The following is a 13,816-nucleotide window of genomic DNA, read 5'->3' on the forward strand; positions in this document are numbered from 1 at the left end:
CTACGAAGTACGAACGACCCTCTCCTGCCGTCGTGAAATTACACAGGTTGGTTATGTTATTCTGGTATTTTTGGAAAAACTGGCTTGCTGCTTGAGATTATGTTTCACTATGATTTTTATTCATTTTATTTTTAGCATTTGGAATGACGACAACAGGAACACAGTGGTACTATTGTTAACTGAAAGTGACAATGATGAGGGCTTAAATGATAGGGTTAATGACGATGGAAAGAACAAATTAAAGAACTAGATGATGAATTTGATAATTTTCTTGGTAGCAAGCCTGATTTAGAACTACATGGTGTGGATCTAAAAAAGGGTTGTGGATTTCGAGGTGTGCACAAGGTATCCTATGATAGTCATTATTTAATTGTTTATAATTTTTATTTGTTACTATAGACATTGCTAGGGATGGAACTTTGATTTGGTATCTGCAAAAAATCTAATCCACAGATATAGTATACTTGATGTCTTTGAAATGCTATAATTGCATTAAAGTTTTCATTATGCACAATACAAGGTTTTAAGAAGTAATTAATTTTTAAGTATTATTAACGCTGGTAATGTTTAAGCATGAAAAATTGAATTGATTCTGAATATAACTGTGGTGAAAGCAATTAAAGAGAATTCTTCATTAAATGGAGATTGAGTCATTGAAGCCGAAAAAAATTATCAGAGTTTAGAATAGTTTCATTTTATTTATTTATTTAGTTTTCATTTATGTTATTCTTCTTGAGCTTAAAATGATAATCGGTGATATGTTTTCATGTTGAACTTTGTATAAAAATATTAGAAATGATTAAATTTGAATATTGTTAGAAATTTTTTATTTTGTGAATTTTTTATGATAAAATATGAACAAGTTATTATGAAAAATTACAAAATTTTGGATTTTATTAGTTTAGAAATCATCGAATTTGAATATTCGAAATTTGTATATTAAATTTTTAATAATTTTATTTTATATTTAATTAAATCGATTAAACTTCGATTGAATTGTTGAATCAGTCACTCCACTAATTTATTGATCGATTCGGTTATTGCAACCTTGTGTTTTGCTGAGAAATTATTGTTGAGATTGTTTGATAATTATTTAATTTTAGTTTAATTTAGTTTAGGTTTGATTAGAATTTCAATTTTAATTTTGAAACAATTTTAAAGTTAGTTCATTTTAGTTTTCTAATCTTAGTGGATTTAGATTGATTAAATTAGGTTAGATTCAATACATTAGGTTTTGAATTATTGAAGTATTTGGACTTGTCAAATTGTGTTAGTTGTCGCGTTGATGACTGTTTTGCTGAAAAATTATTGCTGGGATTGTTTGATAATTTGATATTTGCAGACATGTCGACAGGTAGAGGTGTTGCGGATCAGGCTGCTGGTCGTGGTCGTAGCCATGGTCGAGGTAGAAGGAGGGTTACTTCCAGTATCCCCAAGACTTCTGGATCCTCTCCCTCTACTCTGACCACCCCGGTGACACCACAGGTTGCGGGTGTAGCGGACCAGCCGTTCATCATGGTCCCTAACTCCAACTATGTGCCTCCGTCTACGGCGATGATGCCGCCTTCTACTGCTCAGTAGCTCGCATCCATGTCGATGCCGCCTCCAGCGACGGATGCCACGGCATTGGAGTCCGGCCACGTAAGTGAGGCAGCAGCTAATCCCCCTCCACCACCTCCCATCGTACGGTTGAAGATTTGGCATGATAGCAACACGGGGTAAGTATCACGTTAAGTCTCATGTATTTTTTGTTTATGGTTATTCCTAAAAATGCCTAAAAATTGATTCTAGTTTAGCAGATTTAGGTTTGAATGCTGTTAGTATTTTTTAAGTTTTAATAATTATGATTAACTTTGTTGCCGAAAGTTCCTGGAAATTGATTTCTGTCTAGTGGATTTAGGTTTATTTGGTTACCTGGTTAGTATTTCCTGTTTCAATGATTATGATTGTTGCTGAAAGTTCCTGAAAATTCATTCATGTTTAGTAGATTTAGGTTGATTTTCTTGCTTGGTCAGTGTTTTCCTATTTTAATGACTATGATTAACTTTATTGCTGAAAGTTCTTGAAAATTGATTCATGTTTAGTGGATTTAGGTTTATTTGGTTGCCCGGTTATTATTTTAGGTTTCAATGATTATGATTCCTATTTAGTGGATTTAGGTTGATTCTTGTTTGTGGGTTGTTAAGTTTGCGCCGAACAACAACGCGTGTACTCAAGAGATGACCAACATCATCAAGCTGGTGTACGACCATCCCTAGCCTAGCTACACAAAAAATCCTGCTTAGACCAGGAAGCGATGCTTTCAGAAATGGGTGGAAATTACTTTTTTTTTTAGTTTCAAACATTTTTAACTAGTTTATATCTTCTATCTTGCTTAGCTAATTTTAAAGTTTCTTTGTTGCAGCTGCACTTTAGGTGGGACGCTGAGAATGACCTTACCATCAGAAAGATATTCGACTATAGAATGGTCCAGCAGATGCTGGATAATGTTTGTCAGGGGTGGGAACACCGGACAACCTGGCTCCGACTAGATATAAAGGAGTAAATAGACAAAATCGTCTTTGAAAGATACTCCGATCTCCATTTTGGTCCTCGAAAGATAAAGTTAATCGAAATCGTCCCTGAAAGATACACGATTTGTCACGTTATTCCTTCCGTCAGTTGGATGATGATGTGTCACGTTAAGTGCCATGTGGCATATGATGACGTGGGGGGCTAGTGCCATGTGTCACAAGATGATTGGTTGACGTGTCAGCTTAGTGACACCTGGCATGCCACGTGTTAGGTCAGTGACACGTGGCATGCCACGTGTTAGATCAGTGACACGTGGCACTTGATATGTAAAAAGGTTATTTATAATCAAAATAGTCCTTGAAGAAAAAATAAAAAAAATTATATAAGGACTAATTTGATTAATTTTTAAAATTTCAGGGATGAAAATGACTTACGTCTGAACTTTCAAGGACTATTTTGATTATAAATAACTTTTTTACATGTCAAGTGCCACGTGGCATGCCACGTGTCACTGACCTGACACGTGGCATGCCAGGTGTCACTGAGCTGACACGTCAACCAATCATATTGTGACACGTCATCATCCAATTGACGGAAGGACTAACGTGACCAATTGTGTATCTTTCGGAGACGATTTCGATTAACTTTATCTTTCGAGGACCAAAATGGAGATCGGGGTATCTTTCAGGGACGATTTTGTCTATTTACTCTATAAAGAAGGCTTTGTTTGTTCATTGGAAGATTGATGAGGGGTTCCGGCATCGGCGTCTCACCAATATAGCTAACAGGGCCTTAACTAGGTCGTCCAAGTATACTAGCAGCTCAGCGATCTTCATGAAGACTAAGGCCAGGCTGGTATGTAAAGTTACTTTAATTTTGTTAATAACTTAGTTATATTTTTCTGCATATCATTACTAGGCATCCTAATTATATTATTTCAATGCAACATGTGTAGTCGAATTCGTTGGATCGCAAGGCAACATTGGCGGAGACGTTCAAGTACACCCATACGTTGAAGGAGAACAAAGAGACATTTGCTTATTAATGGTCTCAGGACCATTATGTGAGTAAACATACATCTGATTATCTTCTGCTATAAAATTATTAGAGAATAACTGTATATCTGTCGTACCAATCACAAAAGTTGTACACAGAGACTAGTGGCTGCAACTCAACAGTTTCAGCAAGATGGGGAGGACACCACCAATGGCTCTGCAACTTAAGTCGTCGATCCTGATGCGGTTTGGCGCGAGCCGCCTCAACGTCGTGCAAGAACCACGTTTGGAAGCTCAGATGGAGGTGTACCAAGCTCAGATGCGCGTCGCTGGCATCAACCTTGCTGATGGCTGCACCGCTGTTGGTGGCATACGAACATCACTGCAAAAACAAAAAATTCCTGTTAGTTTGGTACAGGACAATCGAAAGTAGAAAATAGAAGACAATTTTATAATCACTTAATCTGACTTTCATCAAAATTTTCCTTCTTCTCTTTCAATAACCTTCTATAAAATGTAAATGGTGAAATGTGAAATGAAACTTAAGGCTTGGTTTGGTAAAATTTTTTGAAGAGGTGCTTGTGTTTTTTAAAAGCTCAAACTCCTTATTTTGTGTTTGGTAAATAAAAAAGATTATGTGCTTGTGTTTGTAGCTTTTAAAAGATCGGAGTATTTTTGAAAGCACATAAGATAGAGCTTTTTAAAGTTGGCTTGTGCTTTTCAAAATTTAGAAGTCTAATATAACCTCATATGTTAACTAATTTTCAAATTTAATACTTGCATTTATATCTATTATAGTATTTTTAAATTTTAAAAGCTATTTTACCAAATGCAATTATTGTTGCTTGTGATTATTAAAAACAATTTTTAATTTAATTTACCAAATATAAATGCTACAACTTTTAAAAAGTAAAAACTTTACCAAACTAAACTATCCCTAAGCCTCAACGAAGCCAAAACGAGTTCCTCCCTCCCCTTTAAAGACACCAACCTGTGAATATATAGTACTTTCCAGAGCATGTCTATTAGGTGCATAGAGACCAACCAAAAAAGTGATCAACACGTAAGATGCACACACATGATAAGGATTTCTGGCTAAAGGTATCTTAGAACCTTGCTCTAAGAGCACCTACAATGGTGAGTTTCTCTTTCATTTTTTTTTGACACACAAAAACTCTAACCATTGGAAAAGAGAAGGAATGAGTTTCCGCACAGGTCTCAAGGTGAGGGAGTCCCTCTAAATAGGGACTCAAATTAACCAATAATAACTTGCCATTTGACAAGTTATTTTAAAAAAATAATAATATAAAATCTGAAATAATTAAATAATTATATTAAATAATATTATTAAAATTAGCAATTGTAAACACAAAACTATAAATTAGTGTAATTCCGAATTATATATTGTGTATTATTATTATATATGAATTTATTTAATATTAATATCTTTTAATAGTGAATTATTTTTAAATTTATAAATTTAAATAATATTATTAAAAAATTAATTACATTAATTTTAAGTATTTTAATTAATTAATTAAGTGGGACCACAAAAGAGACTAAAGTTAGTTCCTCCTAATGGAGAAGAGAGATACTTTGAGTTTCTATTTACCGTTTATGACGCAAAAGTTGATGTGGAGTTACTTTTTATGATAGATAGGCCATAAATAGAAACTGATATGAGTTTACTACTGAAGATGGTCTAACACAGGATACGTGTTACGTGCAGCATAACATGTGACGAAGAATCACTGTTAAAGATGTCTCAAAATCATGTAAAGAATCTCTGCCCTTCCAACAGGATGTTTGTTATCCCTCTATTTGACACTGTAAATTCAACATGCAAGATATATATTGTGTCAACATGCAAGATGCATACGGTTAAAATTGGGTTGAAAACTGTTGATGAATTTTTTTTATTTTTTATTGTTCTTAACTTCTGTTTTTATTAAAAAATTTATATTTGATGATCTTTTGATTTATTATATGCTTTATATTTTTAATTTTACTCTGTTTCTAGATTTTGAAATCAATTTATAGTAATTGTGATCCAATTATTTAATTGGATAATTAATGTAATTATTAAGTTAAAAAAATTGAATTTTTCTATTCTCATTATTAATAAGACATGAATTGTTTTTCACTACTTTGACACATTTATTTTTGGATTTACTGTGGAATTCGATGCTGTGTGGCAATTGGCACTGGTTACTTTTATTGTAGTTCCTTTGATAATTATTATTGGAGCCATTCACACAACCACTTTGGCCAAGCTCTTTGCTAAAAGCTAAGAAGCTCCTTTTCTGCTAAAAATCATTTTTATTTAGTATATAGTTTACTTGTTAAAAAATCTGGAGCTGAAGTTATGCATATTAATTAAAGGCAATATGATATAATATGATATGTTATGTGAGACTAATTAATTGAAGAAATTGTGTTTAGGATAAGTTTTGCTAGATAAGAATGATGTTAAGAGTTTGAGGCTAGATGGTTAGGCAGCAAATAGGACTAGTGAGTCAAGAATCGGCTTTGTTTGTGACAATAATTAGAGAAAACATACTCTTAGGAAGATCTGATGTTGACCAAAAACTATTTTTTATTCATAAAAACAAAAATTATTATAAAAATTATTTTTTATTTTATAATTTATTATTTTATCATTAATAAACAATAAAAAACAAAAATAATAACAAATTAGATCTTCCATTGATCGTAATAAACATTTTGGCTATTCCAATCGATTAAAATATTATATTTGATTCGTGACGTTCGTCCAGGACTGTGAAATCGTGTTTCTTTGAAAATCAATCGATTGAATTATCAAAACAATCGATTGAATTTCAAGTTTCCCATAACTCAATCGATTGGACTACAGGTTGTTATCACAAAACAATTTATTGAAAATTGTAAGGCAGCATAGTTTTCACAAAAATCAATCGATTGGTCATATTACCCAATCGATTGAGCAATGACTAAAATGTGGGTTTTTAATAATTCAATCGATTGAATGCTTCAAATTGAAAGAATAAACATATCAAGCATAGTGCATCTACGCTGCTGAGAAGTTTCAAGGGATAGAAGTCCGTCTGCATGCACCAAATTGTAGGTTCTAGGGTACGTTGGAAAAGCCTCACACCTAGGAGCAACAAAAGATCATACATATAAGAAAATAGTAACACTTATTCACAGAATCATAATAGTAGTTGATAATTTAATATATCCTTGCATCCAGCCTACCACCAATAATAATTAAGTAGAATTTCTGAATATAACAACTATATGCTTATGCCTATATCCCCCAAGAATTCTTGACTTGCACAACATCATTAACTATTAAGCTTTTACACCTTTATTAACATATATTTTTTTAACCAATGTCGTCGATCTCAATTATGTAAGTCTTTAAGAATACTTTAACCTTAGTGTGAATGTTATGGTGACCACGAAAAGAAAAAGGAGAAATTGAATAGGCATGTATCACTACTAGAAAATTAGTTATTACAGACGGATATTTTCGACGGATTTTATCCCACTGAAATACAGACGGAATTTCAGAGGGATTTTTTTGTCGGAAAACAAAAAAAATAGATTAGCATAAATTACAGACGGAAAAGAGAATCCGTCTATAATTCCGTCGGAAAAATTAATTTTTTTTCCGTGGAATGGTTACAGACGGATTTTCCGTCTGTAATTAAGTAGATAAAACACGCATTTTATTAAATTATTACAGACGGAAAATCCGTCTGTAATTTAAAATTTTCTGTCTGAAAATTTTAATTTAGACCTAACCTATACCCTCTTCTCTCTCCGTGGCAGCCCCCGTTCAAACTGTGTTTCGAGCTCCATTCATAAATCAAACACAAGCTTCTTCCTCTCTCCCTGGCACGAGTTACTTTTCTCTCCGTGGCTGCTACTTCTGCTTCTTCTGCCGTGGCCGTTGCCGCTGCCGCCGCTGCTTGCATCGCACAATCTCTCTGTCATCCCTTACGTCCTACGAGATCCCCCGCCGCCGCTCTCGTCGCAGAGCTCTCTCTGCCGACGCTCTCATCGCATCTGCTCCCTCTGGCACCTCTTCCATCTAATCTCAACTCGCTCTCTCAGTTCTTCTTGTAACCATCTCAAATTTCAGGTATATAAATCCTGATTTTGTGATTCTGTTCTTTGTGATAAACCTTAGGGCTCAATTTTTCTGTGCCAGTTTTAGGTTTATCATACTCTACTTTTGTGCTTCGTTTGAATCTGCGGATTTACTCTGATTTTGATGAATTTTTTCTGCAATCGAAGCTTTCGTTTGAATCATTTGCTTGGACGAATGTTGAATCTGTTCTGTTCTGCTTTGTTCAAGTAATTTGTAATTCAATTTGAGATATTTGTTTGATAATTATTTACAGCTTTCATTGTTTGATAATCATTTGCTTGTTATTCAGTGTTACAGCTCAAGATCTTGTTGACACTATGCTTCTAAATTTCTGATATCTTCACTCTTAACGATGGATCTGTAACGCCTCTACTCAAGGTTAGGGTTTCATGTCTCTAATTATATGCTAATTATGAGATTATGTTGATAGTAATTGAGATTGTGAATGTTGCAGAGCATGACAGTGCATAATATGTATGTTGGAGAGGGTTCAGACTTCAAATATAATATATAAAAGGGTGGCTGAGCAGTGGGGTTCTCTTGGTGACTTGACTACGTCTGTTACATCGATTCGATTCGATTGATACAGAAGGAATACTCAGGATCTGCTAGAACTGGCGATGGATCTGTTAGACGAGATCAAGTTGGTGGGGTCAAAATACTCAGGTTAATATTTCTTTACTTGATAGTTTCTAATTCTCTGAGTCTGAAACATAAAGTACTAAATTTTCAGAAATAGATTTAGCTTGTTAGAATGACGGCTGAAGAATGCACCAAAAAGCAGATCATTGACATCTAATCCACTAGCATCAAACATATTTAAGCATCAAGTTTAACCAGTTATTTTTTCACTTAACACCATCTTTGTATGTATTTTGTAATTGAACCAATGACCACTCCGAACCATGGAAAAATAGAAAGCATTATTCTTTTCTTCTTTAATGTGATAACCATGTCTACCATAGAACGAAGATGAAAGCAGCAAGTAATCAGAGAATCAGACAACGATGGTAAAAATAAGCCATGCCGAGGAAACCATTATTCTCATTCAACAATTTGTAAACTGTAAACGGGAAAAAGTACACCCTAAAGAAAAAGAAAACTCACCAAACAGAACAATAGTAAACATCCAATTTGTTGTCTTCTTTTGTCACAACACACACATAGTAAGTGAAAATCTAAGGAGGAAGAAGGAATCCAGCTAATCTAAATGAATAGACTAGCATTGCATGATGTGTGATATCTGTGTATCTGTGTTAACTAATTCTAAGGAGGAAGAAGGAATCCAGCTAATCTAAATTTCTAATCATTAACTAATTCTTGCAATTCTCTTTATTTTACATTGGATAATTGTTGGTATGTATCTGTGTTAATCAGGTAAAACAAACTGCTGAAAATGTTAATGATGCTGTTAGAGAACTTCCAGATGCTAATATGGTAATTAATTATATTTATTTGGCCACTCTTGTTATTATTGAGTGCTCATAAATGTGTTTGGAAAAGTTAGAAACTTAACAGGCACATGCTTATGATAGTTGATAAAATATCTTAGTTTGTTCTTCTCTGTCTTAGGCATATGGAGATTCATCTTTCCGGAATTGCAAGCTAGCCTCTGAGGAAGCAATGGCTACAATAGTTAAAAAGTTGCAGGTTTTGTTCCTTCACCTTTGTCAAGCCTTTGGACTTGGGCCAATCAAGCAAAACAAGCCTGGGGCCATCTTAGATGCATTTATCTATTTTGTTACTCTTGTAACTTAGTTTGATCTTCTATACCTCTATAATTTGCTTTATTTAAGTGTTAATTTGTGTTTCTCTGCCTCCCTTATCAGCTTATACATTGGCATATATAATGCCCTTGTTTATCAGCTTATACCAATTTCAGGGAAGTTGAAAGGCTTTCCAAAATCATTTTTATATATACAAAAAAGGTGTTTATTGCAATTGTTTCCTTGGTTGCAAACTAATAGTGCTATATGATCAATGAATAAACAAATGATTTGATTATACATACAGTGATAACTACGCAGAATCCACTTTTTAGGGACAGCTTTCTGATGAATGGTTATGTTCTAAATACTGGCCGTGCAGCTCAAGGAATGCCTCTAAACAGCTGGATTTGTGAGTTTTAGTTACTTATTATGCTGTCTTCCACATAATTTTGGTAGTGTTTTTTTGGAAAAATTTGATCTAGAATTGTGATCTCTTGACATCTGCAGACAAATATATTATTTAGAGATATTTCATCTGTCAAATAGTTCCTGGAGGATACATTTTGATGCAGAAACAAAATTTGGGAAAGGATTCTTCCTCTCAAACAGGAAGTGTTAGCCAGGTTTTATTCTATTTCTCTATAATTATAGGGGCATAGTGAGTATGGGAGAGAATTAGGGACAAAAATGCATACTCAAATGATTTTGTGGTATTCTGTATATGTTGATGCAGATTTATGACGAGTTCTGCCCAATCTTAGTCAACCAGTTTAAGTCAAGGGATTACACAAAATTTGAGACATTTGATGCTTCCTTGGATGAGTTCTACAGCAAAATTGAGAGCCAAAGGTCTGAACAACAGCAGAAAGCCAAAGAAAACTCAGCTGCTCAGAAGCTGAATAAAATACGCCAGGATCAGGTTGGTACCCATGCCAGAGTCACACTCATGTTACTGGATTCTAACCCAAAAGAAGAACCTCTTATAAGACTAAATACATGTTTATGTTCTAATATTTGAAGTCTCTTTCAGATCTAATAAACAGGCATAGTTTTCATGTGAAGTTGAGAAAAAAGTGAAAAAACTTGCTGTTCAAGTATTATTGATTTCATTGATGGTGCTAACATGTAAAACAATTATATCTATCATTTCCCTGTGTAGGAAAATCGAGTGCACACATTGAGGAAAGAAGCTGATCACTGTGTTAAAATGGCAAAATTGATAGAATACAACTTAGAAGATGTGGATGCTGCTATATTAGCTGTTCGTGTAGCTCTTGCAAAGGGTATGAACTGGGATGAATTTGCTTGATTGAAAATAGAAGGATTCATGAACAGAAGGATTCATGAAACTTTATGCTTGTCTCTTTACTTCCTTTCTAATTCATGTAGTGCAATAACCAAATTGTGCTTTTGCTTCTGCTTGTGGGAGTGATATAATATGACATTAGGCTTTATATCAAAGTCCCTAATGAAATTATCCTTGGTTTTTGAGTGCATAAAGTTCAATGCTAAATAATTATGAGTCAAAACTAAGAACCAAATGTTCATTTATTAATTTGAATTGGGGGAAAACATTTGCAATTGATATGAATAAGGTCACACTTTAGTAGGTTTTATCATTCAATTATTTAATAGTAAAAGGGTTTGTGCCGAATACTATCAAGCCTTTTCTATTTACTTTGATATGTTTGAAGTAAGAATTATTAAATTGTTCTCAGTGCTGAAGCTACTTATATTCAGCACCAAATTGAGTTCCATAGCACTGTTGATGATCACTGATCTTGAGAAAATATTCTAAATTGTCATGATACTTATATTTTCATTTCACTGTCATTTTCAGTGTATATTATTTTTATTGGAATTGTTAGAGCCAGAGTTTGTACAGTGCATCATGTGATTGATTCAACTTTGGTCCCTTGATAGAAATTCTGGGATTGGAGCTGGCAGGAATTAGCCCTGTATGATATGGCAGAAATGATCAATTACATATATTCAGTAACAAATTCAAAGCTATTCATAGTTGGGCATTCACAGGTAGTTATGATTCTGGACATCATCCTTTTCACTTGCTATTTGGGCCTTGCTTATCAGCAACTGGGAAGGTATACTGCAGCCATAAAGGTACCTTCTGCTTGGGTTCCTCTTAAATCTTCTGGATGATTAATTCCTCAACCACCAACTTACTTTTGAATTCTCCATCAGTCTTATGGCCGTGCCATCGAGTTGGATGATAAGATGGTCTTTGCTTTGGTTGAAAGCGAAAATATCTCGTTGACACTTGGTTCATTTAGGAAGGTACTCTTCGATAATAATGAATTCTATTTTTTTGCAAATCCTTTCATGAATTTCTGGAAGCTGTTCAACCACATCCAATGGTTTATATTCTATAACTATCTGAAATTGTCTTTGGGTTTTTCTACATGAAAGGGAGTTGAACAATTTTGACAAGCTTTGGAGATTTCATCACAATGTGTGCCAGCACAATATGGGCTTGCTTTGGGGCTTCTTTGTTTAGCAAAAGATTGCATGAACCTGGGAGCATTTAAGTGGGGGGTTCTTTATTAGAGGTTTGTTTTATAGAAATTGTTTGGATGCTGTGGCATTCGTTTTTAAGTTCAAATAAAATCTTCAATTTCAACAACTTTTAGTAACCATTGAAGGCATTCGTTTTTAAGTTCAAATAAAATCTTCAATTTCAACAACTTTTAGTAACCATTGAAGTGACTGCAGGAAGCATCTGAGGTTGCAAGAGCAAGTGCTTATTCTGTTAGGAATGTCTCATGTAGGAAAACGCTGCCTTGATTTTCTTGAATAGATAATCAGAGCTTAATTCCTTGCCATCTGTGTATTTCAGGTAGAAAAGGATGAATTCGGGTATATGTTATGTGATATTTTAAAGCAGAACTTTGTTGATACATCTGGCGTGCGGGTTTGACTCTGAAGCTAGAACTGCATTAGCTTTTGTCACGCTTAAAGCCGATGGCGAGCGCGAGTTCTTGTTTTTCCGGAAATCTTTTAGAGGAGAAATTCTACAACTCTATCACGGTACCAAAATACATGAAAACAAAATTACAACACTGCATTATTTTTTCCCTCTAATTGAATTAGAGCAATAATGAATAATTACTTTTCAAAAATAATTATTTCAGGCCACTGTGTATGCCTCAAACAAATCATCAAGTTGCTTCTTGACCAATGCCAACACTACCACCGATGCAACTGTCTCATTTAGAGGAAGAACCTATGCAGTTCCAGCATGATCTGTTTAGCTTGGCTTGGCTTGGCATGGCAAATATACACGGCAAGAGATTTTTTATTCCATAAGATTTGACTACATACTCTTTTAATTAAATATTTGTTTGTGATGAATTATAGTTGATGTATCAACACACTTTGATGTATAGTTGTTACTTAATATTATAGTTAATGTATTAATACACTTTGTTTATGTTTTGAATTATATTAATTTGCTTTTTTATAGTACTATTCTTTTAGTTTGATAATACGATGAATTTGTTTATTTTTTGAAATATTATAAATATTCGAATACAAAATAGATAAAAAAATTGTATTTATTAAATTTATATTTATTTTGTATGAAAACAGGTTTATTTTTGTAATAGAAAAATTAAAAAAAATATTTTACCCTACCGACGGATTTACAGACGGATTTTCTGTTTGTAATCAGAGTGTAGATGATTTTCTAAAGTTCAAATTACAGATGAAAAATCTGTCGGAAAATCCGTCTGTAATTACAGACGGAAAATCTGTCGAAAAATCCGTCTGTAATTACAGACGAAAAATCCGTCGGAAAGTTCGTCGCCTTCGAAAAAATGGATGCAGAATTTACAGAGGAAAAATTCGTCGGTAATTGGTAAAAATCCGTCGGTAAATAATTTCCGACGGGGCTTTTACAGAGGGACAAAATCCGTCGGTAACCAAAAATTCGTCTGTAATAAAGACTAAATCCGTCTGTAAATCTGTCTGTATTAATCAATTTTCTAGTTGTGTATATCCTCAATTCTTTCCATTAATAGTGGATTATCAATCAATTCTTTCAATTTAAAGCATTTATTGAATTATTAAAAATGTACATTTTAGTCATCGTTCAATTGATTGGGTAATATGACCAATCGATTGATTTTTGTGAAAACCATGCTGCCTTACAATTTTCAATCGATTGTTTTCTGATAATAACCTGTAGTCCAATCGATTGAGACCTGAAATTCAATCGATTGTTTTGATAATCCAATCGATTGATTTTTAAAGAAACACGATTTCACAATCCTGGACGAACGTCACGGATCAAATATAATCTTTTAATCAATTGGAATAGCCAAAAAGTTTATTACGATCAATGGAAGATCTAATTCGTTATTGTTTTTGTTTTTTATTATTAATAAACATAATAGATTAATGATAAAAAAATAATTTATAAAATAAAAAATAGTTTTTATGAT

At 33.5% G+C, this 13,816-nt stretch overlaps 1 protein-coding gene across 7 annotated transcripts; it reads left to right on the forward strand.

Moving 5' to 3' along the window:
* Nucleotides 7,303-12,816, forward strand: LOC107618682 (nuclear export mediator factor NEMF-like). 7 transcript variants are annotated; one of them, XR_002354083.1, is made up of 14 exons: nt 7,303-7,638; nt 7,794-7,853; nt 7,937-8,025; nt 8,102-8,313; nt 9,025-9,084; nt 9,220-9,765; nt 9,864-9,979; nt 10,090-10,275; nt 10,516-10,639; nt 11,280-11,477; nt 11,559-11,651; nt 11,784-11,923; nt 12,211-12,401; nt 12,506-12,816. XR_002354083.1 is itself a non-coding variant. In XM_021111519.1 (9 exons), exons 6-9 carry the CDS (start codon nt 9,923-9,925, stop codon nt 11,274-11,276), a joined length of 447 nt encoding a protein of 148 aa, XP_020967178.1. In that variant the 5' UTR covers nt 7,312-7,638; nt 7,937-8,025; nt 8,102-8,313; nt 9,025-9,084; nt 9,220-9,765; nt 9,864-9,922; the 3' UTR covers nt 11,277-11,292. The 7 variants fall into 7 exon arrangements, 1 of the variants encoding a protein (XP_020967178.1); XR_002354080.1 differs by lacking the exon at nt 7,794-7,853 and having other exon boundaries at nt 7,312-7,638; nt 9,220-9,297; nt 9,661-9,765; nt 12,506-12,813; XR_002354082.1 differs by lacking the exon at nt 7,794-7,853 and having other exon boundaries at nt 7,312-7,638; nt 9,220-9,297; nt 9,689-9,765; nt 12,506-12,813.

Source organism: Arachis ipaensis, chromosome B09 (genome assembly GCF_000816755.2).
Source record: "Arachis ipaensis cultivar K30076 chromosome B09, Araip1.1, whole genome shotgun sequence".
Lineage (NCBI taxonomy): Eukaryota > Viridiplantae > Streptophyta > Magnoliopsida > Fabales > Fabaceae > Arachis > Arachis ipaensis.

What these genes read in the sequence shown, in the direction of transcription:
- LOC107618682 (XM_021111519.1), top strand. Translation starts at nt 9,923, where the DNA reads ATGCAGAAACAAAATTTGGGAAAGGATTCTTCCTCTCAAACAGGAAGT. An exon ending in AAACAGGAAGTGTTAGCCAG is followed by an intron (nt 9,980 to 10,089) that starts GTTTTATTCTAT and finishes ATGTTGATGCAG; the next exon opens with ATTTATGACGAGTTCTGCCC. An exon ending in TCGTGTAGCTCTTGCAAAGG is followed by an intron (nt 10,640 to 11,196) that starts GTATGAACTGGG and finishes TGTCATTTTCAG; the next exon opens with TGTATATTATTTTTATTGGA.